The sequence below is a fragment of the Chiloscyllium plagiosum genome, unplaced genomic scaffold (assembly GCF_037043375.1).
Source record: "Chiloscyllium plagiosum isolate Xiang-an unplaced genomic scaffold, Cpla_swu_hap1 HiC_scaffold_1, whole genome shotgun sequence".
NCBI classification, from domain to species: Eukaryota; Metazoa; Chordata; class Chondrichthyes; order Orectolobiformes; family Hemiscylliidae; genus Chiloscyllium; species Chiloscyllium plagiosum.
The window spans coordinates 103887474-103913856 of NW_028270139.1; the positions used below are offsets into that span (position 1 = coordinate 103887474).

At 42.4% G+C, this 26383-nt stretch overlaps 1 protein-coding gene across 3 annotated transcripts in view; it reads right to left on the bottom strand.

Annotated features, from left to right (window-relative positions):
• The window catches only part of slc14a2 (solute carrier family 14 member 2), a 116670-nt gene that overhangs the window by 73147 nt on the left and 17140 nt on the right, over nucleotides 1-26383 (bottom strand). For 2 of the 3 annotated variants that reach the window (XM_043686250.2, XM_043686191.2), the window contains exon 2: nucleotides 10420-10517. In XM_043686250.2, coding sequence (XP_043542185.2) covers nucleotides 10420-10485 — 66 coding nt within the window. In that variant the 5' untranslated portion in view covers nucleotides 10486-10517. Of the gene's footprint in view, nucleotides 1-4018; nucleotides 4124-10419; nucleotides 10518-26383 lie in introns of those variants that run through there. The other variant, XM_087989554.1, reaches the window with a different exon arrangement.

Sequence of the window (26383 nt, forward strand, 5' to 3'; positions counted from 1 at the left end):
GCTTCATTCTTAGTGTCTTCTACTCTTAGTTTTAGCCCCTCTTCTGATAGAAATGAAAAATCTCTTCTATCTTCCTGTGATCTTGGGGAAGAGTTTCTGTAGTGGAGACTGAGTTGTGGCAAAGTGAATCAATTCAGTTAGTTCTGTAACTTCTAAACAAGGGATATTCAAAGCCGCACAAGCATATGTTTTTAAGAGTGAGAGTGTCATAGAATATAGAACATAGAACAATACAGCACAGAACAGGCCCTTCGGCCCACGATGTTGTGCCGAACATTTGTCCTAGCTTAAGCACCTATCCATGTACCTATCCAATTGCCGCTTAAAGGTCGCCAATGATTCTGACTCTGCCACTCCCACAGGCAGCACATTCCATGCCCCCACCACTCTCTGGGTAAAGAACCTACTCCTGACATCCCCCCTATACCTTCCACCCTTCACCTTAAATTTATGTCCCCTTGTAACACTCTGTTGTACCCGGGGAAAAAGTTTCTGACTGTCTACTCTATCTATTCCTCTATCAAGTCACCCCTCATCCTTCGCCGTTCCAATGAGAAAAGGCCTAGCACTCTCAACCTATCCTCATACAACCTATTCTCCATTCCAGGCAACATCCTGGTAAATCTTCTCTGCACCCTCTCCAAAGCTTCCACATCTTTCCTAAAGTGAGGCGACCAGAACTGCACACAGTACTCCAAATGTGGCCTAACCAAGGTCCTGTACAGCTGCAACATCACTTCACGACTCTTGAATTCAATCCCTCTGCTAATGAACGCTAATACACCATAGGCCTTCTTACAAGCTCTATCCACCTGAGTGGCAACTTTCAAAGATCTATGAACATAGACCCCAAGATCCCTCTGCTCCTCCACCTTACTAAGAACCCTACCGTTAACCCTGTATTCTGCATTCTTATTTGTCCTTCCAAAATGGACAACCTCACACTTGACAGGGTTGAACTCCATCTGCCACTCCTCAGCCCAGCTCTGCATCATATCTAAGTCCCTTTGCAGCCGACAACAGCCCTCCTCACTATCCACAACTCCACCAATCTTCGTATCATCTGCAAATTTACTGACCCACCCTTCGACTCCCTCTTCCAAGTCATTAATAAAAATTACAAACAGCAGAGGACCCAGAACTGATCCCTACGGAACTCCACTTGTAACTGGGCTCCAGGCTGAATATTTACCATCTACCACCACTCTCTGACTTCGACCGGTTAGCCAGTTTTCTATCCAACTGGCCAAATGTCCCTCTATCTCATGCCTCCTGACATTCCGCATAAGCCTACCATGGGGAACCTTATCAAATGCCTTACTAAAATCCATGTACACTACATCCACTGCTCTACCCTCATCCACATGCTTGGTCAGTGATCTCTGTCTTACTTAATGAACAGAAGCAGGCATCCATCCTCATACCTCTTCTTGAATGAATCCTGGACCTTTAAATAGAAGGATTATCAAAAAGACTGGCAGCTAACATAAAAGGAAATTCCAAGGTTGTCTGTCGGCACATTAAGTGAGAAAGGTGATAAGAGGAACTATATGGCTAATTAGGGACCAAAAAAACAGAGACAAGATGTATAGCTAATGGTTCAGTAGATACTTTGCATTTGACTTTACCGACAAAGCAGATGCTGCCCAGGTCAGTCTAGTCTTGTGACAGAGGAGGAAACTCAGTCACTAGGAGGGTGTAAAGTTGACAAAGAGGAATTATTGGATAAGCTTTAGGTACTAAAATTTAGGAGACAGTTGGACTGGATAAAATGCATCCACGGATTTTGAAGGAAGTGAGAGTGGAAATTGCAGGTGATTGACACTGATGATTATCTCTAAAGTTTCTCTAGATTCAAGGAGAAAGTGAGGTCTGCAGATGCTGGAGATCAAAGTTGAAACTTTATTGCTGGAACAGCACAGCAGGTCAGGCAGCATCCAGGGAACAGGAGATTCGACGTTTCGGGCACAGGCCCTTCTTCATTCCTGAAGAAGGGCCTGTGCCCGAAACGTCGAATCTCCTGTTCCCTGGATGCTGCCTGACCTGCTGTGCTGTTCCAGCAATAAAGTTTCAACTCTAGATTCAAGGGTCATGCCAGAGGGCAGGAGAATTGCAAACATTACATCACATTCATGAATTATATACCAGTTTAATTTTGGTGATTTGCTTCCCAAACAATTATTTGGGACAGAGTTAATTGTCAAATTGAAAAACATGGATTGATTTGGAAAATTGGATCTAACTAACTTGCTGGAGTTTCTTTGAAGAGGTAACAAAAAGGGTTATTGAGTCAGCAGCTCAATTGATGTGGTGTCTATGTATATTTAAAGAGTACTCAATACAGTGCTGCGTAACATGCTTGTAAGGAAAGTTATATGTCTTTGAATAAAAGGGACAGGAGCAATATGGTTACAAAATCGGCTGAGAGATAGGAATCAGAGAGTCATAGTTAATGAATATTTTTCAGAGTGGAAGAAGATTAATTGTCAAGTTCCTCATGGATCAGTATTGGGACCCTTACTATTCCTGATACATTTCAAGGATCTAGATCACAGCAATCAGGAACTCGAGGGCATAGGTTTAGGGTGAGAGTGGAAAAATTTAAAAGGGACCTAAGGGGCAACGTCTTCACACAGAGGGTGGTGCGTGTTTGGAATGAGCTGCCAGAGGAAGTGGTGGAGGCTGGTACAATTACAACATTTAAAAGGCATCTGTATGGGTATATGAAAACATAGGGTTTAGAGGGGTATGGGCTAAGTGCTGGCAAATGGGACTAGATTAGGTTACGATATCTCGTCGACATGGACAGGTTGGACTGAAGGGTCTACTTCCATGTTGTACATTGCTGACTCTACACCAGCCCCAATCAGGGAACTCATTATTTTATGAGGTCCACCTGGCCGACCTTGTTGCTATCATTACACTTCTGGTATTTTGCATCCCTACAAGCCTTCCCTGCATGCTCATCATGGTTCTCTGCCCATAGAGAATCATTCGTCATGATTTTTTTACATGTCTAACAAATTTGAAGCATTCTCTTTGAGCCTGCTATGAACATCTTGTGTTTGTTGTTTTTTCTCTCGGTGCCCAGCTGAGTAGGACTGTACTTTCCTGATTACACATCTTTCTATTTAATCAAAGCTCGAGAATCTCCAGTCATGATGTATCTTCCAAAACAATTTCATTGTCTCTAGAACACCCCTCTTAAAAATCTATTCTTGCTGCCTGTCTTCCATCTAAATGGTGGCCTGTTTGACGTCATTTGAAGACATCACACTGGGCTCCAGATTACATGGATAGCACCCAGGTCGATTCAACTACCATCTCTCTGCCTCTGTGATGTCTTTATGCTTAGAACTGCAGTCCAATATCCAATTATGAATCAGTTTCATTTTAATTATTAAACCTTGATTAAAACTTTTTTCTTTAGCTTCTATCATAATCTGTCTTTTTTCCTATAATTGCAACTTGCATACTTCATCAAATGTCTATACAACACTTTTCACTATATTTTTGTAACAAGATACATGTGATGATACATAAATCAAATCAAAGCAAAATGATCCAGTTTCTGAATCAGTATGTTTATTATTCTGAATTGATAATTCACAACTGGTCCATCACTCCTTGATGGTTATTTGCAGCAAGTGAGGTGCCTTAAGCTGTAAAATAAGTTATTTAATTCGGAACTCAAGTAACGCATCATCATATTTGCATCAGTGACCACACACAGCTTCATTGTCATTATTAGCACATTTCTAACAATAAAGGATTTTCACATTACAGTCACCATGCAAGTGAAATGGAATTGGCTCGCACATTGTTTTAAATGTAAAACATTAAAACATCTGAAACATAATGAGTTAGACCTGAAACATAAACATTTTTGATTAGTGTTACTTGTTCAATTGTTTGAATACTTCAGAAACAATAATTCAGCTACTTATTCATAACAGTAACAATGCAGTTTACTACAGCATACTATCAGTTTGTTGTAAAATATGTTTTCATACTTCACCTTAGTATTGTGTTCTCAGTCTTCTTTTACTGGGCTCACTCAACAATCAATGTAACCATTTAATCTGAATTGCTGCTCTTGGGTTCTTGTCAAGGTGATTCTCACATAAGTTATGTAGCTATGACACTTTGCTAACCATTCATCCCTATTTATAGTTTTGCCATTTGATTAAGTGAAATTCCTCCCACATAATAAACCTGAAGTCCAGTTTTGATTTGTTGCTTTGTTGATCAAGCCTCCAGCTTTGACCAATAATTGCGATGTAATATTTTTCTATGACCAATACAAGCACTGGAAATTCATTGATCTCAGTGAATATTGGTCATAAGTACTCTTTAGCTAAAAGGCATTGTATCCATCGTGGCTCATTCCCTCCCTGTCAGTATATTAATGGAAAAAAAAGTGGAGGTGAAGCAGACTCTGTTTAATGCTAAAAACTCTGAACCCTGCTGCATAAGAATTCCACTACTTCTACTATAAGACATAACATCATTGAACTATTAAAACACAGAGGAAGGCTATTGGCCTGTTATATCTATGCTGGCCCTTTGCAACCAAAATTTGCTGAGTGCCTCTCCCCGGCTTTTCTCTGGGTAGCCCTGTAACTAATCCCCCTTCAGATAATGATTCAATTCCCTTTTAAAAGTGATGATTGTGTATGCCTTTACCACACTTTCAGATCATGCGTTCTTGATACTCAGCAATCGCAATTTGAAAGTGTTTTTATTTCACACTGCCATTGCTTCTTTGCTAGTCACTCTAATTCAATATACCTCTGATTCTCAATCTTTCTTTCAACGGGAACAATTTGTCCCAATTTCCTCTGTCCAGATCGCTAATGGTTTTGAACACTTTATCAATATTGTGTATTAATATTTGTTCCCATGTTGGGTGGACCCAGTGCATTAGAAGGTGGGATTCTTGTAATGCAGTGGTGGGATCTTTGGGATGTGGGTCAGGTGACTAAAACAAGTTTGCAGGTTGCAGAGATTGGTTGGGTATAAGGCCTGCCTTGGTGCACTGGCATTGTACTGCAATTAGTTAAAAAATAAATAAAGCATCATTCTGTTCCCTACTATTCGTAACTCCTACCCCCCCCCACCCCCCACCACCCCAACCTATACCTCATGCTTATCCATACCAACACTATGGTCCCATATACTCCCTTGCTGATTGCAGAAGCTTAGAAGATCAATGCAAAAGACCTACTTGTTGCACTGCTGTGCATTCCTCTTGATATGTGAAACATCACTGACCAGGGCCACTGTCTGGAGTCCAGCTGGCTCTGTCCAGGACCATGGCCTACTCCACAGGAACCAGAAGACAGGCCTTCTCTCCCTCATCTTATCTACCAATAATGCCAGCTGCCTTTCTCCAAAGCAGGATGCCAGCTTCCTTTTCTGAGATGTCACAAGGCCAAAACTGTTGGTACAGCTGACAGTGAAGGGATTTTCCTGGTTTCAATTTTGAAGTGGTGTTTACAACTGGGGCTAAAACTTACTCTTTTTTGGCTAAGTCCAAGTTATGCGGAGTAGTTTGGAGAGAACCTCGCCGTCAGGTACTGTCGTAACTTAACTAAACCTGCCACTTTAATTGCTGCCTGTACCTCTATGGCATCCCTCAAGTCTGATTTCTGTTCCATCATAATGTGCCATTCCTGGAAGAGCTCACCACTCAATGGATATCCACTTTGAGATCATCATTCTTTTGCATCTGCACCATCTTTGAAACCTGTTGTGTGCTAAAGGAACCCTGGCCCCTGGAAACGCCTTTGCTCAGCTTTGGAGACTGTGAGGAGAGCTGGCTGAGAAGGGAACGTTTTGCCAAGTTTCAACAGGGACCTAGAGGCCATAGTCATTGGGGTGGTCAGAGGAGAGGAGTCCTTTTCCTGGAGGACTGATAGAGCAAACCAAGCCACGCTCTCCATTCCAGACTATGGAGATTGCAACCTGGCTCAGTGGCATCTCCAGGGTGCTAGAAGACTGGGCTGCAGTGCAGAAAGAAGGTTAATGACCTTCTCTACCGCTCCAGGGTAAGTGCCACACTCTGAAGTGCATTCAGTTCCTGCACTTCCACACATGTCATTTATTGTATCTATTGCTCCCGATGTAGTCTCCTCTACACTGGGGAGACCAGACGCATTCTCACAGAGCTCTTCAGAGAACATCTCCGGGACACCTGCACCAATCAACCCCACCACCTCGTGGCCGAACATTTCAACTCCTCTTCCCACTCTGCCGAAGGCATGCAGGTCCTGGGTGGCCTCCATTGCCACTCCCTCACCACCTGACACTTGGAGGAAGAACGCCTCATCTTCCGCCTCGTGACCCTTCAACGCCGTGGCATCAAACTAGACTTTATCAGTTTCCTCATTTCCCTTCCCCACACCTTACCCCAGTTCCAACCTTCCAGCTCAGCACTGTCCTCATGACCTGTCCTACTTGTCCATCTTCCTTCCCACCTATCCGCTCCACCCTCCCCTTCGACCTATCACCTTTACCCCACCTCCATCCACCTACTGCACTCTCAGCTACCTTCTCCCTAGCCCCATCCCCCTCCCATTTATCTTTCCACCCCCGAGGCTCCCAGCCTCATTCCTGATGAAGGGCTTTTTGCCCGAAACATCAATTTTCCTTTTTTCAGCACTACTCTACTCTTCACTCTTGTTATCATTCCATCTTCTAACACCACTACCCTTGCATGTCCACCATGCTGCTTTTTCACAATTTTGGTACACCTGAACACTTTCCAAGTACAACAATCATGCCATCCATTTATATCTTACTCACTTACCTCCTTTATATAATTACTGGAGAAGATACCCCATAACTGGGAAAAGCGACTTTGTGGGTGGGGTATGCCTGATATCCATGTACATGGCCTCCAAGAGGAGAGAATCCATAGCCTCAGGAGAAGACTTGAATTGCTCGTGCTGGGATGCAGAGAGATCCAAGTCCTGGCAACCGAGTAAGTACCACTCTTCATTCCATTGTAAATCTTATGGTAACCATGCGGTCAGTGTCATGCAGAGAACAGCATTGACCATGATGCCTTCTGTCTCTTGTGTCTTACACATGCAGCTCACCTCCCGGATACTTCTGCAGAGAAGCACCAGCCTCCCCCAGAAGATACACATTTGAATTCTGAGGATGACAATGTTGAGGTTCGAGAGAAACAAAGGAAGACTCCTTCCTACATGCCTCTAACAGCAGGATAGGTCTATAGCTGCACAGATTGTGGGATTGGAAGCTGGTGACTGTTCTGCTGATGGGTGAAGATGAAACGCCCTTGGTCACTCAGATGACCACCAGAGACTGGGCACCAGGAGAGGACTCAGTAGTTTCGTTCAGGGACCTTCATGCACAGGGCAGATCAGATTGAACAGAGAGGCTTAAGTGAGCCAGGTATGTAGTGGCAGGGAGGACAGGGTACCTTGACCTCAATCCAGGTGCCCTATCCTCACATATAGATCAGGCAGTGCCAGGGGTTACCACCAGAGGAAGATTCACACTCGGGTGACCGGGCCCTCTACCTCCAATCTACCTAACCCCCTCTGACCCTTAGAGGTTCAAGCCATGAAGGATCAATTTGCCGTGGACAAGAATCTCTTGGCTTATCTGGGCCATCCAGGCATAAGTACTCCTGGGATTTCCCCACCAGACCTTCATGGGCCAATGGGCTTCACTTCTGAGCAAACTTCCTCCATTCCATTCTGCAGAATAGGAGAGCTTGCACAGACCCAGTGAGAGGGAAGAAGTTCCAGGAAAATGTACTGAGGGCATATCAGTGGCATGGGAGACACGGTTCTGTAAATACCTCACAACTATATTTTAAACATTCCAATTTTCCAAAATTTGATGCAAATGGAATCAGTCATTTAGATCGTCAGCTCATATGAAATTTGGGATGTCCACATACATCTCCTTGCAAAAACAGAAAAATGTAAGTGGAGGCAGCACTCCTTGAACTCAGTGATTTTCATCATTTTTTGGGACCCTCGAATAAACCTCCTTTCCAACAAAGTGAACAGTCCCAGCTTCCCTGATTTATCAATGTATATAGGCTGAAGGGCAGTCTGGAAACTTTCAACAAAATGTATTTCAGTAGTTTTTAAAAAAAAAAATCATTTGTGGGATGGGGGTGTCACTGGCTGGCCAGCATTTATTACCCGTCTCTAGTTGCCCTTGAGGAGGTGATGGTGAGCTGCCTTCTTGAACCACTGCAGTCCACCTGCTGTAGGTAGACTCACGATGCCTGTAGGAAGTGAGTTTCAGGATATTGACCCAGCGATTGTGAAGGAATGGTGTATACTTCCATGTAAATGACCACCCACTTCATGTAAATGGATGTGTTTGCAGCAGATTTTGCATGTTTCCTGGGAATGCATCAAAAATATCCATTGGCAAGTGTGCCATCACAAAGATTCCTAATTTCAAAATGAGGGGTCTTCTTGTTGAAAATGAAGAAGACCTTTTTCTGTCAGAAATTCATTAATATTTGGAATTCTCTACGCAGGAGAGAATTGAAGGCTGGGTCATTGAAAAGATTTGAAGCTGTTTTACAGTGTTCATCTCTAAGGAAATCAAGATTATGCGAGACAGACAAGTAAGTGGAATGAACAAGAATCTATTGATTACCATGCAACCATTGTCAGTTGTCGGCAAACCCATCTGCTCCACTAATATCAATTCAGGGAAGGAAATCTGCCAATCTGCCACCCTCACCTGGTCTTGCCTACAAATGACTCCAGACCTATAGCAATATGGTTGACTCGCAACAGCCCTCTGAGATGACCTAGCAAGACACTCAGCTCAAGGGCAACTAGGGATGGGCAATAAATCCTGGCCAGCCAGCGACACCCACGTCCTACGAGTGAATAAAAAAAAGTCAGGTCAACTGATTTTATTGAATGGTGAAGCAGGCCAGATGGGCCAAATGGACTACTTCTGCTTCTGTTTTTATGGTTTTATTACAAAAGCTGATTACGGGCACATTTAGATCACACATTGAATCTTAACTCCCAAACATAGCGCATTAACATTAGGTCATAAGGAAAGGTGCACAATATCTGAACAGGAACCCAATCAGACTCAAATGCATTCATTTACATGAAGTGGGTTAGTCATTTAAATAACTTAATGAGGATATGAATGTGTGGTAGTTCCTTGGAACCATAAGTGATTTTTGCCCATGGAAGCACTTACATGTGGAGTCTTATATGGGGTCTGTTATGCTGTAGCCAGCACACAGTCCTGGCTGACTGGGGGAAAACCCTCCTGCTCCTACCAAGCATTCGTCCCAAAGATGGTAGCAGAGTTGGACAGTCCAGCTGGAGCTGATCTATTCTGCCTGTTCTTTTCTTCTCCTCTTCTGTCTTCTCAGACTTAAGCTTTGGACAACCTCCACTACCTCTGACTCATGGCCTCCGAAGTGGGGTTGGTGGTTGGCGACCTGTAGCTGGGATGCCATTGACCAGTGGCCCAGAGTGGAGTGGGACAGCAGCCTGGACTGGAGTGGGGGCAGCAGCTGGCAGTCAAACACATGGAGGCCTCCTGCACTGGTCTGCTGCGGTGAGCCCTTGGAGAGAGATGGTGATGTTTGCCTTTTTAACTTTGTTTCTTGTTGTTCTGACCTATGGTCATAGTTTGTTTAGCTGTAATGTAACTTTTTTTTACTTAATTTCTCTATTCTGTAACTAAGGATTGTACCTAGGTACTTTGTACCTAAGATGGCACGGTATGTGATGAAACTGTTATACTGTAATTAAACTTGTAACTGAAGAAGCTGTATCTGGGTACCTTTGTACCTAAGATGGTGTTGTAAGTTACGACTTATAAACTTTTCACTGTACTCATAGAGTCATAGAGACATAAAGCATGGAAACAGACCCTTTGGTGCAATTTGTCCATGCTGACCAGATATCCTCATTTCAGTGCATCTGACAATAAAAGCTAATTCTAATTCTATTTCTAAAATTCTATTCACAGAAGGATTTATAAATTATTAAACAATCTGTTTAGCTGTGTTATGATGCACCCTCAACAGACATTAAGTCCTGAAGTGGGATTTGAATTGAAGCCAGAACTGCAATAGTGGTGGACGTAGAGGGAGGATAATAATCACAGTACCACAAGACCTCTTATGTGGATGTTTGTCTTAACTTTAATAGTGATTGTATTTTTAATCAAAGGGAGCTAAAAAGAGCAGACAAAGGCCAATTCCACAAGGTAAGTGACTTTACAGCACGATTTGTGGGCCTGGAGGAGTGGGAATGTTTTTCAAATCCTGAAATTACCCAGTAAACCCTACCTTGCTGTCATAATAAACTGTGATTTGACCCATTCTACAATTTGATCCATTGACTGCCATGTCTAATCAGTCTCCAATCCAACCAGTCCTACCTGCTCACGTCCAGCTTGGGTGTTGTCGCCTTGTGTTATAATATTTCCTGCCCAAAAGGTCTCCATCTTATCAATCAGATTGGCTTTGCACAGGAAACCTAAAGGGAAAGAAAAATTGAGAAATTTTGAGAAATCTATACTTCAAAGCTGCTCCCCCATTTCACAGTGCTCCTGTAAGCTGAAGTTCATGTTTACACATCTGACATCAAGCAATTTCACTATCACACCAAAGTTAAAACAGAGCAGTGTAAATTGTGTCTTATGCCTGAACTTCATATGATTTTCATCTCCATGGACTCTCACTCTTTGCTCAGGTATCAGTTTCAGTCCCTCACCCAATTTCAGGCTATGTAGTTAATCAAAAAATAATCCTAGATTGTCCAGATCTGAAACCTCATAATTTGGAGTATTGATTGAAGATTTTCCTTTGATTCATCATCCAAATTGAGACCAAGACTGTCAAGCAAGTACAGCAGATTTGCTACTGTAGAACTCTGGAGATATTTCTGAAAAGGTTCGTGATAAAATCTGAATTTCTGAGTAACAAGCATCCTAATCATTATCTGAGTTCTTGGAGTATGACTTAAATAAGATCAATGTGAAAAGCCCTCATGTTGCCAGAAACTGTATCAGTTACCATGATGAATACTTATCACAGTTACTAAATGACTGCAATGCCTTCACAACTTCCAAAGAAACCTCAAATACCATCACAACAATTTCTGCAGTACAGATAATTTTACCTCTTATCAGAGCAACTGAAAAACCAAAGTTTTCAGCAAATATAGATGTGATCATTGTTGATATTGCTGGAAAATCCTTTAACAGATTCATATGATACTTCTATCAATTAATGCAGACATTAACTCACAATGTTTAAAGTGGATGTATCACTCTTCTAAAATAGCTTATTCAAGACCTGTACAGAAAGAACTCTGCAAAATTCCCATTGTTTCAACACTACAGGATGTGTGGAATCAAGTGTAGTCAGCATAGCAATGGCATTAAAATAGATGACATTGGGTGTTTGATGTTAGGGCGTGTTGCTTGTTACAGAGGGTTTCTACCTGACATTACTTACAAGTATTAGGTTTCACTTAAAACAATGTGTTAGAGGGGAAGGAAATGTGGATAAAATCATGCATTTTGAAATCACCAGAATAATGGAGACTATCTGAACATTATGAAATGCATTGAGTTCTGATGAAAGGTTAGTGACCTGAAATGTTGGACCCATTTTATGAGGCAAAATGTCATACCACTCAGGCTGAAAGCAAGAGCTAAACTTGGAACTAGTTAAGAAGCCACCATTTGAGGTCAGTGGTCCACCTTTGAGAGTTGGTGGGTTTATTAAGGTCAGTAGTTCATCGGTCTCACCAGTACCGCTACATGTAGTAGCTATTGTTGATGCTGCAAGATGTTGGGGAGACAGCCTCAAAGCTGAGGCACCCCTTAGGATAAAGAAAACGTTTTTGATGTGCTTTAGCAACTTGCCAAGGCCACTTGAACTGCATCTCCTCTAGAATGTAACTTCTACCTTTGATAAAGTTACTCTACAGTTTGAACATTGGTTCTACTGATAGTATCCTCAGAATATAACCAACATGTTTCTCCTTTTTGTTTAAAACTTAACATTCTTCAAGCGGTGACCTAAGTAACAGTTGATGGCTTGGATAAGTCAAGCAAATCTCAAACATCTAGGTGTCAAACGTTCTGATGAAGGTTATTTAATGCCCATTGATTTGTATGTAAAATTGCCATGACCTCATCTATCAAACGTCTCTTCTGACTTCAAATATCTATTGTCTCATCATAGCACTGCTTCATTTTGCAATTTTGCAAAGCCGTAGGAGATTTTGCTTGTGGCTGTTACTTGAGGTGAAGGAGCAGACCTACACATTGACCAAGAGAGCGTGGTATGGAAATGCTCTTGTACAGGCACTGCCACTTCCAAAGCAAAAGCTGGAGGTAGGGTTTCTGAAAGAGGATTCCAATAAATTATCCAGAAAGAGCTGAAATCGATTATTTAATTTTGCTTTAAAAGATTCTGCTTCTTAACGTAAGACTGAGAAATGGTACTTAAGAGTTCATTGGCTACAACAATTGTCAGAATTTCTCCATTCATATTTAATGAAGTTTAGGAATTAAATTACTTTGGTATCAGGGCAGCTCCATAGTCACTTCCTTATCTAATCATGAACTTTATTTGAGTTTTGGACACGTTTCCTTTATTGCACTGATGCAAAGCTCTGAGGTAGTACAGAAATGGGTATCAATCACAGAATCACAGAATTGCTATGAGGCAGAAGGAGGACAATTAACCCATTATGTCTGCATGGTCTTTCTAATCACCATAATGATGTCGTGCCATTCACCTGCCTTTTCCCCTTATCCTTGCAAGTTGTTTCTATTCAAATAAACATATCATGCTTTTTTCAACGTGTAGCTCTTATATACCATTGTCATATGTACCAATCTTCTGATGGTAGAGACTAATTAGCAGCCAGAATGTTTTGGAATTCCTTGTTCATATATGTTTGTAATTGGAGGTCAAGCAAGTTGAAATTACCCTTTATTATGATTTGCTGCTTGGATTGTTATGAAGAGTATTGGGAATATTCATGATACAAAATGACAGGGATCATTGTATCATATGGTTTAGGACAATGCTGGAAAATGACAAAAAAAAATCAAGAATAAGAATAACCAACTGGCGGACAGCCTGATCTCCTTGGGGGTGGGGTATGTGGTGGGGGTTGTGAGTGGTAAGGACAGACCTGGTTCAGATAGAGTGAAACGGTTGGTCAGAGAAGCTGTACCTGAACAGTGGGCTTCCTTCAAAGTGGAGAATAGGTAGAGTCATAGAGTCATACAGCATGGAAACAGACCCTGAACATTCAAGGGAAACGTAGGACAAACAAATCCAGAGATCCCTGAATGACGAATGAAATACAAATAAAGAAAATATTAAGGAAAAGTGATAGGAGTAAATACGTTTGAGAGCCAAGCTATATTTAGAATATTCAGAAGGGAGGTCAAAAAGCAAATAAGAGAAGCAAAGAGGGATTTTGAAAAAAGCACCATCTAACATCCTTTATCAGCTATTCAGGAATAGGGTGGTAAAAAGGAGAAATGGGTCCAATTCTGGATCAAAGAAAGTATCTACATGTGGAGGTAGGAGGCATTGGAAAGGTTTTAGGTGTATGTTTTTCATCTGTTTGTACCCAGGAGGCAGATACTATGCATGCCACAATAACAGAGGAGCAAACTCAGTCGCAAGAAAAGTGTAAAATTGAGAAAGAAGTATATTAGATCAGCTGTCAATGTTTAAAGTTGGTAAGTTGATAAGGACCTGACGAATGCATTCTAAGGTATTGTTAGGAGTGAGAGTGAAAATTTCTGAAGCATTGACAATAATCTTTCAGTCTTCCCTGACCCTGGAATGGTACCTGAGCAATGGAGAATTGCAAACATAATGCTCATATTTAAAATACATTGTAAAGATAAGCTTAGCAATTATAGACTCAGAATTTTAACTTTGATAGTGGGGAATTTCTAGAAACAATTATTCGTAATTGGAAAGTCACATGGAAGAATATAGTTTAATGTGTAAGAGATTTGACTTGTTAAGGGAAAAAATATTTTGAACTAACTTGCTGAAATTTTGAATGTTGGTGAGGGAATGCTATTAATGTGTTGTATTTGGACTTCCAAAAAAAATTTGGAACAGTACAATAAGAATATAAGAACATTAAAAAATTACAATGCTGTAGCCAGGACTCAATGGTCTGAGTTATTGGGAGAGGTTGGACAAGCTAGGACGATTTCCTTTAGAGCGTAGTAGACTGAGTGGGAACCTCATAGATGTGAATACATTCATAAGAGGCATGGTTAGAGTGATGCGCTCAATCTTTTTCCCAGGGTTGAGGAATCGAGGACTAGAGGGCATCAGTTTAACGTTAGAGGGGAAAGAATAAAAAGGAATCTGAGGGCAAGTTTTTTTAGACAGAGGGTGGTACGCATATGAACTGAGCTGCCAGCAGAAGTGGTTGAGGTGGGTCCATTAACAACATTTAAAAGACATTTGGACATGTACATGGATAGGAAAGGATTAGAAGGATATGGGCCAAGTGCAGGGAAACGGGGTTATCATGGATAGACATTTTAGTCGGTATGGTCCAGTTTGGGCCAAAGGGCTTGTTTCCGTGCTGTAGGACTCCATGACTGTATGACTCCAGGAGTAGGCTATCTAGCACCTCGAACCTACTCCACCAGTTAATAAGATCATGGCTAATCTTTACATGAACACAGCTCCAATTACCGCCCACTAACCATAACCCTGACTTACTTTACTGTTCAAAAATCCATCTGTCTTTGCCTTAAATCATTCAATGAGGTAGCCTCAACTGCTTCACTGGGCAGGGAATTCTACAGATTCACAAATGTTTGGGTGAAGAAGTTCCTTCTTAAGTCAGTCCTAAATCTGATTCCCCCTAATTTTGAGGCCATACCCCTTAGTTCTAGTTTCACTCGCCAGAGGAAACAACTTTCCTGCTTCTATTTTAACTACTCCCTTTATAATTTTCTGTTTCTATAAGATCCTCTCTCGTTCTACTAAATTCCAATGCATATAGTCTCAGTCTACACAATCTCTCTCAATAAGCCAAACCCCTCAACTCCAGAATCAACTTAGTAAACGTTCTGTCCTCTGGACACCTTTCAGTGCCAGTACATCCTTTCTCAAGGAAGGAAACCAAATCTGTGCACAGTATCCCAGGCGTGGCCTCCCCAGTACCGTATACAGCTGCGGCATAACCTCCCTAATTTTAAACTCCATCCCTCTAGCAATGAAGCACAATATTTTATTTGCCTTCTTAATTATCTGCTGCACCTGCAAATCAACTTTTCTTGATTCATGCACAGGGACAAACAGGTCCTTCTGCATAGCAGCGTGGTGCAATTTTTCACCACTTAAGTAATAGTCCATTTTGCTGTTTTTCCTACCACACCAAAGACTTGTGAAGAACATCGATTAAAACAATAGGGGGAGCAAACAGAAAGGATTCATGGATATTTTTTGGGTTGGAAGAAGGCTGGAAATGGAATTCCCCAGGTGTTGGTATTAAAACCCTTACTTTTCCTGATATATATATAAGTTCTAGATCTTGGTGTGCAGGGGACAATTTAAAACTCGCAGACAATACAAAACTTGGGAGTATTGTAAACTGTGAAGAGGACAGTGTGGATAGTTCAAAGAGGCATTGACAAATTGGTGAAGTGGGAGGGTGAAGTTCCACGTGGAGAAGTGTAAGATGACACATTTTGGCATCAAGAACATTAAATATTAAACTAAAGGGAACTGTTCTGAAGGGTGTACAAGAGTAGAGAAATCTGGTTGTATATGGTGTAAGTCAGTAACAGTGGAAGGAGAGAACAATTAATACAGCATACAGTATTTGAGGCTTTGTTAATAAGAGCATAGATTGCAAGAGATAAAAGGGTATGCTAACTTACGGAGGACAGTATGTAGATGAACACATTGGAAAGAGTGCCAAAACATTTTACAAGAATGATCCCAGAGATTAAAAACTTCAGTTATGAGAAAAGAATGAGGATGTTGAGACAGTTTTCTTTGGACAGGTGAAGGCTGAGAGGGGAACTGATAATAGTTTTTTAAGCCATAAATTGATTGGAAAGAGGAGATAGAGAGAAACTGCTCCCACTCATAAGTGGATTGACAACCAGTGGAGAAAGGTTCAAGGACATAAGAAATAGAAGCAGGATTAGACCGAGTTTGCTCTGCCATTCACAAGATAATGGTTGATCTGCCCCAGACTTCAACTCCTTCTTCAAGAATGCTCATCAATTCCATAATAATTCAAATGTAGATTGACCCCATCTTTAAATATTTTCAAAGAGTGTTGAAAACTCTTTGGATAGCCATCCATCTCTATTCTACTAAATTAATCAATTTATATGTTAAATATTTTAAAAGTGAACTTGTAACTGCATTCTTCAGCTTCAATAAAGTCTCCACTCAGCCAACCAAGAGAGACATGACAGAAATATCCACGAATTACATGCCTGTTTTCCTGTCAGGCACAAATAGGTTGAAATTTGAACTCGTGCTGTCGATTATTTTTTAGCCCCCACTGCTGCTGGCCTCCTTCTCTTTGTGAAGCTACTGTTCCCATGCTCTTTTGCACTGTTTTAATAGCATAGAATCCTCCCCTCCCTCATTCTTTTAGACACCGGTGACTAGTATTGTTTTTGCAGCAGAAAGTGGTAGGAGCTGGATGGGAGTGAGGTCGGAGTACAGAGACTGTTGGGAACGTTAGTGAGTTCTATTTAAGTAGGTGTGTTCCAGGCCCCAGGTCCTACACAGTAGGGCTTCCCTCCCACTCTCCTCCTCTGACCTAATTAAGAGCCCATAGAAAAAGGAGGTCGAGGGAAGTGTCTGGTGAGAAAAGTGTGAGTCTTTGGCTCAGGAGTCTTCGGCGAACAGACTGAGTGAGGAGATCATGCTACAGTTGAAGAGGGTGAATACATGACTGAGCTGAAAATGTGTTGCTGGAAAAGCGCAGCAGGTCAGGCAGCATCCAAGGAACAGGAGAATCGATGTTTCAGGCATAAGCCCTTCTTCAGGAATGAGGAAAGTGGGTCAAGCAGGCTAAGATAAAAGATAGGGAGGAGGGACTTGGGGGAGGGGCTTTGGAAATGCGATAGGTGGAGGGAGGTCAAGGTGAGGGTGATAGGCCGGAGTGGGGTGGGGGCGGAGAGGTCAGGAAGATGATTGCAGGTTAGGAAGGTGGTGCTGAGTTCAAGGGATTTGACTGAGACAAGGTGGGGGGAGGGGAAATGAGGAAACTAGAGAAATCCGAGTTCATCCCTTGTGGTTGGAGGGTTCCCAGGCAGAAGATGAGGCGCTCTTCCTCCAACCGTCATGTTGCCATGGTCTGCCGATGGAGGAGTCCAAGGATCTGCATGTCCTTGGTGGAGTGGGAGGGGGAGTTAAAGTGTTGGGCTACGGGGTGGTTGGGTTGGTTGGTCCGGGTGTCCCAGAGGTGTTCTCTGAAACGTCTCCTGTTCCTTGGATGCTGCCTGACCTGCTGCGCTTTTCCAGCAACACATTTTCAGCTCTGATCTCCAGCATCTGTAGCCCTCACTTTCTCTTGAAGACATGACTGCCAAGCTGATTCAGTGTGCTGCGTGCATGATGTGGTGTCTCTGGCTCCTATAGCTGTGGAAAGTGTGTACGCATTCAGCTTCTGAAGGAGTGTGTTGCAGCATTGAAGAATGAACTAGATGACCTCAGGCTCATCTGAGAGAACGAGAATTTTCTGGACAGGACCTTCAGCGAGGTCATTACACCGAGCATAACAGAAGAGAGAAGAAGGGAGATGACGATGAGGAAGGAAGAGATGATTCAAGTACAAGAGACCCCGGGGAAAGTACCTCTCGTGAACAGGTTGAATCTCTTGGAAACTGTTGAGACAGACGACATTGCCAGTCCGAGAGGTGGACAGGTCTGCCAATCGAAAAATTGGCGTGGAGGCAGAGACGAGTAGTCAGACATCATGCAGATCTGTGGTAGTAGGGGACTCCATAGTGAGAGGGACTTCTGCTGCAACAGGCAGGATTTGAGGATAGTGTGTTGCCTACCTGGTGCCAGGATCCAGGACATCACTGACACTGAGTGCAGGGAATCCTCAAGGGCAAAGGTGAAGAGCCAGAGGTGGTGGTGCATGTCAGCACAAATGACGTCGAGAAGAAGAGGAGTGACATTCTACAGCGGGGCTTCAGAGAACTCGGAAGAAGGCTGAAAAGCAGGACTTCCAGGGTGGTTATCTCTGGTTTGCTTCAAATTCCTCGGGCTGGAGAGGTCAGAAACAGGGAGATAATGGACTTGAATGTGTGGCTGTGGAACTGGTGCAGGAAGCAAGGATTTAAATTCTTGGATCACTGGAGTATGTTTTGCGGTAAGGATAAATTATCTAAGAGGGACAGGTTGCACCTTAATAGGTGGAGGACCAGCATTCTGGCAGGCAGGTTTGCCACTGTCATGCAGGTGTGTTTAAACTATCTAGTGGGGTGGGGGGAGGGGACAAACTGGAAATTTAAGAAGGAAGCTAAAGGGAACGTTAGAGTAAGAGAAGTTAAGAAAGACAACAGAATCTATGGAGCAGAAAACTCAAGCAGGGATCAAACAGTATTGTCAAGTGAAATAGGGATTGATAGGAAGGGTGAGGGGAGTAACAAATTAAGAATATTATATATGAATGCACGAAGCCTAAGAAATAAGGTGGATGAGCTTGAGGCTCTGTTGGAAATTGGCAGGTATGATGTTGGGATAACTGAGTTGTGGCTTCAAGTGGACAGTGCTGGGAATATTCAAGGCTATACGTGCTATTATAAGGGCAGACTGACTGGCAGAGGGGGTGGGGTGGCCCTATTGGTGAGGAATAATATTCAGTCCCTTGCGAGGGGGGAACATAGAATCAGAAGATGTAGAGTCAGTATGGATAGTGCTGAGAAATTCTAAGGGTAGAAAAACCCTAATGTGAGTTATCTACAGGGCCTCAAACAGTAGTCTGGATGTAGAGTATAAGTTGAATAAGGAGTTGAAATTGGCCTGTCGCAAAGATATTTCTACAATTGTTATGGGGGATTTCAACATGCAGGTAGACTGGGAGAATCAGGATGGTACTGGACCCCAAGCAAGGGAGTTTATTCAGTGCCTCTGATATGGATTCTTAGAACAGCTTGTACTGGAGCCTATCAGGGAGAAGGCAATTCTGGATCTGGTGTTGTGCAACAAGCCGGATTTGATCAGGGATCTTGAAGTAAAGGAGCCGTCAGGAGGTAGTGACCATACTATGATAAATGTTAATCTACAATTCAAGAGGGAGAAGGGAGAATCAGAAGTGTTAGTATTGCAGTTGAACAAAGGGAACTATGGAGCTATGAAGGAGGAGCTGGCCAAAGTTCAATGGTGCAATACCCTAGTAGGGATGTCAGTGGAACAACAATGGCAGGTATTTCTGGGTATAATGCAGAAGGTGCAGGATCAGTCATTCCAAAGAGGAAGAAAGATCCTAAGGGGAGGCAGGGGTGGCCGTGGCTGACGAGGGAAGTTAAGGACCATATAAAGATAAAAGAGAAGTAGTATAACATAGCAAAGATGAGCGGGAAGCTGGAAGACTGGGAAACATTTAAAGAGCAGTAGAGAATAGTTAAAAAGGCAATATGTGGAGAAAAAATGAGGTACGAAGGCAAACTGGCCAAAAAATATAAAGGAGGATAATAAAAGCTTTTTTAGGTATGTGAAAAGTAAAAAAAAAATGGTTAAGACTAAACTCGGGCCCTTGAAGACAGAAACGGGTGAATTTATTATGGGGAACCAGGAAATGGCAGAAGAGTTGAATAGGTACTTTGGACCAGTCTTCAATGGGGAAGACACAAGCCATCAACCAGATGTAATAGTCGCTGAAGGACCTAGGGTAATGGATGAACTGAAGGGAATTTATATTAGGCTGGAAATGGTGTTGGAGAGACTGTTTGGTCTGAAGGCTGATCAGTCCCTGGGACCTGATGGTCTGCATCCCAGGGCACTGAAGGAGGTGGCTCTAGAAATCGTGGATGCATTGGTGATCATTTTCCAATGTTCTATAGATTCAGGATCAGTTCCTATGGGTTGAAGGGTGGCTAATGTTGTCCCACTTTTCAAGGAGGGAGGGAGAGAGAGAAAACAGGGAATTATAGAATGGTTAGCCTGATGCCAGTGGTGGGAAAGATGCTGGAGTCAATTATAAAAGATGAAATTACGACTCATTTGGATAGCAGTAACAGGATAGGTCAGAGTCAGCATCAATTTACAAAGAGGAAATCGTGCTTGACTAATCTTCTGGAATTTTTTGAGGATGTGACTATGCAGATGGGCATGGGAGAGCCAGTGGACATAGTATACCTGGACTTTCAGAGAGCCTTTGATAAAGTCCCACATAGGAGATTAGTGAGCAAAGTTAGGGAGCATGGTGTTGAGGGCACAATACTGACTTGGATTGAAAATTGGCCAGCTGACAGGAAGCAAAAGATAGTGATAAACGGGTCCCTTTCGGAATGACAGGCGGTGACCAGTGGGGTACCACAAGGTTCAGTGCTGGGACTCCAGCTGTTTACAATATACATTAATGATATAGATGAAGGCATTAAAAATAATATTAGCAAATTTGCTGCTGACACAAAACTGGGTGGCCGGTGTGAAATGTGAGGAGGATGTTATGAGAATACAGGGTGACCTGGACAGGCTAGGTGAGTGGACGGATGCATAGCAGATACAATTTAATGTGGATAAATGTGTGGTTATCCACTTTGGTGGCAAGAACAGGAAGGCAGATTACTACCTAAATGGAGCCAAGTTAGGTAAAGGGGAAGAACAACGAGATCTAGGTGTTCTTGTACATCAGTCAATGAAAGCAAGCATGCAGGTACAGCAGGCAGTGAAGAAAGCTAATAGCATGCTGGCCTTCATAACAAGAGGAATTGAGTATAGGAGCAAAGGGGTCCTTTTGCAGCTGTACAAGGCCCTGGTGAGACCGCACCTGGAGTACTGTGTGCAGTTTTGGTCTCCAAATGTGAGGAAGAACATTTTGGCTATTGAGGGAGTGCAGCGTAGGTTCATGAGGTCAATTCCCGGAATGGCGGGACTATCATATATTGAAAGATTGGAGTGACTGGGCTTGTATGCACTTGAGTTTAGAAGGATGAGAGGGGATCTGATTGAGACGTATAGGATTATTAAAGGATTGGACACTCTCGAGGCAGGAAGCATGTTTTTGCTGATGGGTGAGTCCAGAACCTGAGGACACAATTTAAAAATAAGGGGTAGGCCATGTAGAACAGAGTTGAGGAGAAACTTCTTCACCCAGAGAGTGGTGGGTGTATGGAATGCTCTGCCCCAGAAGGCAGTGGAGGCCAAGTCTCTGGATACTTTCAAGAAAGAGATGGATAGAGATCTTAAAGATAGTGGAATCAATGGTTATGGGGATAAGGCAGGAACAGGATACTGATTGTGGATGATCAGCCATGATCATAATGAATGGTGGTCAGGGTCGAATGCCTACTCCTGCACCTATTGTCTATTGTCTCTGGGTACTCCCCTCACCTGTTGCTAAAGAAAAAGAAAATGCAAGATTAAAGAAAGGTTAGGGTCTGAAATGAAATGCCTGAATGTATGCTGGAGCCAGATTCAATTTAAAACATTCAGGGGCCATTAGATAATTATTTCAATAGAAACAGATGTGCAAGGTTGTGAGGAAAAGCAGGAAATTAGTACTGAGCCAAAATGCTCAATAAGTTGGAGCAGGTATGATGGTCTGAACGGCCTCCTTCTGAACCATAAGAATTCTGTAATGATGTAACTTTGTGCCAGGGAATGTCTGGCTAGATCTAAACAAGACAATATTGAGACTGTGCTTGAAGTATTCTGTACTACTCTGTTCTCCTTGCTTAAGGAGGCATGTACTTGTATTAAAGGTTCAGTCGGTGATGAAGGGATTTAGGTTAAGAGGTAAGATTTAGCAAATTCGCCCTACATTCTTTGCAGTTTAGAAGAAAAAATGAGAAGTGTTCTTATTGATATGTATGATCTTCTGACTGATACTGAGGAGATGGATGTTACAAGGATCAGCCCAATTTTCGTGGTGTCATAGAAAATCTGTGGGGCTTTAAAAGTGGTGAATGGGACCATTTTTGGAAGTTCAGCCCATTTCTAACATGTTCAGTTTTTATCTAGGGGATAGCAGGTGGGGCATGGATCACATAAGGGAAAGCCAAACTCAACAGGGACATTTGAATTTGTACAGAATTCAAATAAACCTTTTTTTTTGCTATAGCATGTACTTCAACCTATGGGTAGGAAGTGTTTTTTGGAGTTGTTGTAAATGCTCTTGAAAGATGAGTAAGATCTGTGGAACTATTAGCCTGCTGAGCTACTTAAATGTGCCTCCATTTAAATGTTAAAAAAGAATAGCCAGCTTGTCTCATTGTGAGTTTAAAAAATCCACCTAGCGGTTATGCTAGCTATTTTGGATGTTAGCATAAAGTCATTAATAACAGTTGGCTGCTTTCTGTGATGCAAAATGATACTAAAGTAATATATACTACCATTTCACTTTTGAAATATGACTTCAGTTTACTGACATTTCTCTTACGTATAGCAATGTTTGGATAAGCCTTTAAGAAATAGTAGTTTGTTTTGTTTATGCACAACAACAATTTGTACTTACATAGCGCATTTAATGAAAGAATATGTCACGAGGAGCACAGTAAAGAAATTTGAATTTGTGCAATGTATGGAGGATGGTAGGGTAGGCTAATAGATGAAGAGTTTTTCTGCCCACTAATAGTGCAGCAAACAAAGTCCTGATGCTTAAGATGCAAAACTTAGAGCACACTTTCTCAGACAGTGTGAGGCCGGTGAGATTGTTACAAAATTAGACTGTTAGATTAGGTTCCCTACAGTGTGGAAACAGGCCCTTTGACCCAACAAGTTCACACCGACCCTCCGAAGAGTAACCCACCCAGACCCATTTCCCTCTGACTAAAGTACCTAACACTATGGGCAATTTAGAATGGCCAATTCACCTGACCTGCACATCGTTGGACTGTGGGAGGAAACCGGAGGACCCAGAAGAAACCCACGCAGACACAGGGAGAATGTGCAAACTCCACACAGACAGCCACCCAAGGCTGGAATCAAACCTGGGTCCCTGGTGCTGTGAGGCAGCAGTGCTAACCACTGAGCCACCGAGACTACTGAGGAATTTAACACCAAGGATAAGAATTTTAAAATTAAAGCATTATTACTAGCATGATTCCTGGGATGACAGGACTGATACATAGGAGGGCCTGGATCAGTTAGGATTATTTGCACTAGACTTCAGAAGAATGAGGGCAGAAAGTCTCTTAGAAACCTTTAAAATTCCAGACAAGGTAGATGCCAAACAGATGTTCTTGATGACCAGGGTGTCCAGAACAAGGGGTCACAGTCTAAGGATAAGACATAAACCTTTTAAGACAGAGATGAGGAGAGATTTCTTTTTCAGAGAATGGTGGGTTTGTGGAGTTCTCTGCCATAGGACACTGTTAAGGCCAAAACATTGAAGACTTTCAAGAATATTATAGATTTGCTTCTTGGGAAGAAAGGATCAAAGGATATGGGGAGAAAGCAGAAACAGGGTGCTGAGTTGGGTGATCAGCAATGCAGCAGGTTAGGAGGGCCAAATGGCCTAGACTTGCTCCTGTATTCTAGTTTTTATTTAAAAGAGAACCGGTGTTGGTGACCAGGTACAGGGGTGATGGGTGAACCCTGTCCAACTCAGAGTAAGGACAATCGAATGTTGGATGGGCTGATGCGAATGGAGGGTAGATGGTGGGAGATAGACCAGGAGTGTATTTCAATAGTCATGTCCATATTCCAAAAAAAATTAACAAGAGTTTCAGCAGAAGATAAGCTTATGTAGCAGGGGCTGGGGTTACCAAAGGTAAGAGTACAAGAATGGGAAGAGAAGTCATTGCAGTTGATTTTCTCAGGGTAATTAAATAAATAAAAGCTCTAGCTCAGTATCTACTTGTGGAACGTCAGCTGTCTCAACATTTGTACCTCATGAGTTGCTGGTTCACCATAGCAGATTGCTGCCACATTCACAGGTTCTGCATCAAGACCAGTAGATCATAGAGTAATAGAGATGTGCAATACAGAAACAGACCCTTCGGTGCAACTCATCCATGCTGACCAGATATCCTAAACTGATTTAGTCCCATTTGCCAGCATTTGGCCCATATCCCCTTTAAACCCTTTCTATTCATGTACCCATCCAGATGCCTTTTAAATGGTGTTATTGTACCCGCCTCCATCACTTCCTCTGAAAGCTCATTCCATACACACACACACTCTGCATGACAGAATTACCCACTCAGGTCTCTTCTAATGTTTCCCCTCTCACCTTAAAGCTATGTCCTCTAGATTTAAACTCCGCTAACCTGGGAAAAAGACATTGGCTATTTATCCTATCCACGCTCCTCATGATTTTATAAACCTCTATAAAGTCACCTCTCAGCCTCCATTGCTACAGGGAGAAGAACCCCAGCTTCAGCCTCCAATGCTACCGGGAGAATGACCCCAGCTCATTCAGCCTCTCCCTATAGCTCAAACTGTCCTAGCCTGGCAATATCCTTGTAAATCTTTTCTGAACCATTTCAAGTTTAACAACATCTTTTCTGGAGCAGGAAGACCAGAATTGAATGCAATATCCCAAAAGTGGCCTAACCTGTACAACTAAAAATGTGCTGCTGAAAAAGCGCAGCAGGTTAGGCAGCATCCAAGGAACAGGAGAATCGACGTTTCGGGCATAAGCCCTTCTTCAGGAATCTGCAGTCCTCATTTTCTCCTCGAAGACTTTAACCTGTACAGCTACAAAATGACCTCCCAACTTCTGTACTCAATGCACCAACCGAGGCAAGTATACCAAATGCTGCCTTCTCTATCCTGTCAACCTGTGACTTCACTTTCAAAGAACCATGAACCTGTATCCTAAGGTTTGTGTTCACCAACACTCCCCAGGACCTTACCATTAAGTGTATAAGTCCTGCCTGTTTTGTCCTATCAAAATGTAGCACCTCACATTTATCCAGATTAAACTCCATTTGCCACTCCTCGGCACATCTGCCCCATGACCAAGGTCCCATCGTATTCTAAGATAATCTTCTTCGCTTTCCACTACACCACCCGTTTTGGTGTCATTTACAAACTTACAAACCATATCAGGTGAGTACACATCAAAGTGAGAATCAATATGGGCCACACTCTTGTGACCTTTGCCTGTCCCAGAGGTGGTGTGTTGTCTTATCCTACAAGGAGAGATATCAGGGAGTGATGAGTGTTAATAATGGCATGTGGGATAAACGCAAAGGACAGACTTTGCAGAGCGCAAAGATGAGGTGTGGGTGCAAACGAGTAATTGGTTGAAGCTGATTGTGAATATTGGTCATTCAGATGGAGATATGAAAAGATACTTGAATCAGAATTATTCTGGGAAGTGGTATGCAGGGGAACGCTAGGAAAAGTTTAGGACTTGGCAACTAAAATTGCTGTGCCATTCACCTTCCCTGTCCTAGATAGTTTTGACCCTTTTCAGATTGGTAGAATTACGCTTCTATTGATTTCCTCAATCAGTTCCATTCTTGCTGGCTTGGTTAGCGAGGCTGTTCTCTTCCTCCCACTCCAAGTAAAGAATGTCCCACTGCATTCCTTGGATCCTGCATCAGGGCCTCCAGGTGACAATGAAAGACCCAGCAATAGCTTCCTAAATTTCATGGCCTTCTGTGTGGTTCCTGCAATTTGAAATATTCACGCCCATTTGATCTATTCTAATTGATATTCGGGTCCCTTGGAGTCAAAGTTTTTCCTCTGATAAATCCCACATATCACCCCATCCACCCTGTTTGATTGTTCAAACAAGTTATATAGCATTCCAATATAGCCCTATATTTGTATTTAGGATACTATCATAGTTATTATGGGGAATTACATAATTTCTTGGAGGGCTTCAGGTTTGAAGAATTATGGAAAAATTAATTATTTCAGGTTCTATGAATGTAAGGATTTTTTTAAACTTTGGCCATTGGAACATTATTTTAACAAGGCATTTCTTGGAAATCACATGATTGTAGGGGCAATCAACAGTGTTATCAAGTAACTCTTGCTGAGCATAACCTGCTCACTGACACTCTGTTTGGATTCCGCATTGGCACTCAGCTCTTGACCTCATTATGGCCTTGGTTCAAATGAGGATAAAAGAGCTGAATTCCAGAGGTGAGTTTGGAGTGACTACCTGACATCATAGTCTCACTTGACTGAATGTTGTCTCAATAGTCTTGGGCAAAACTGGAGTCAATAGGAATC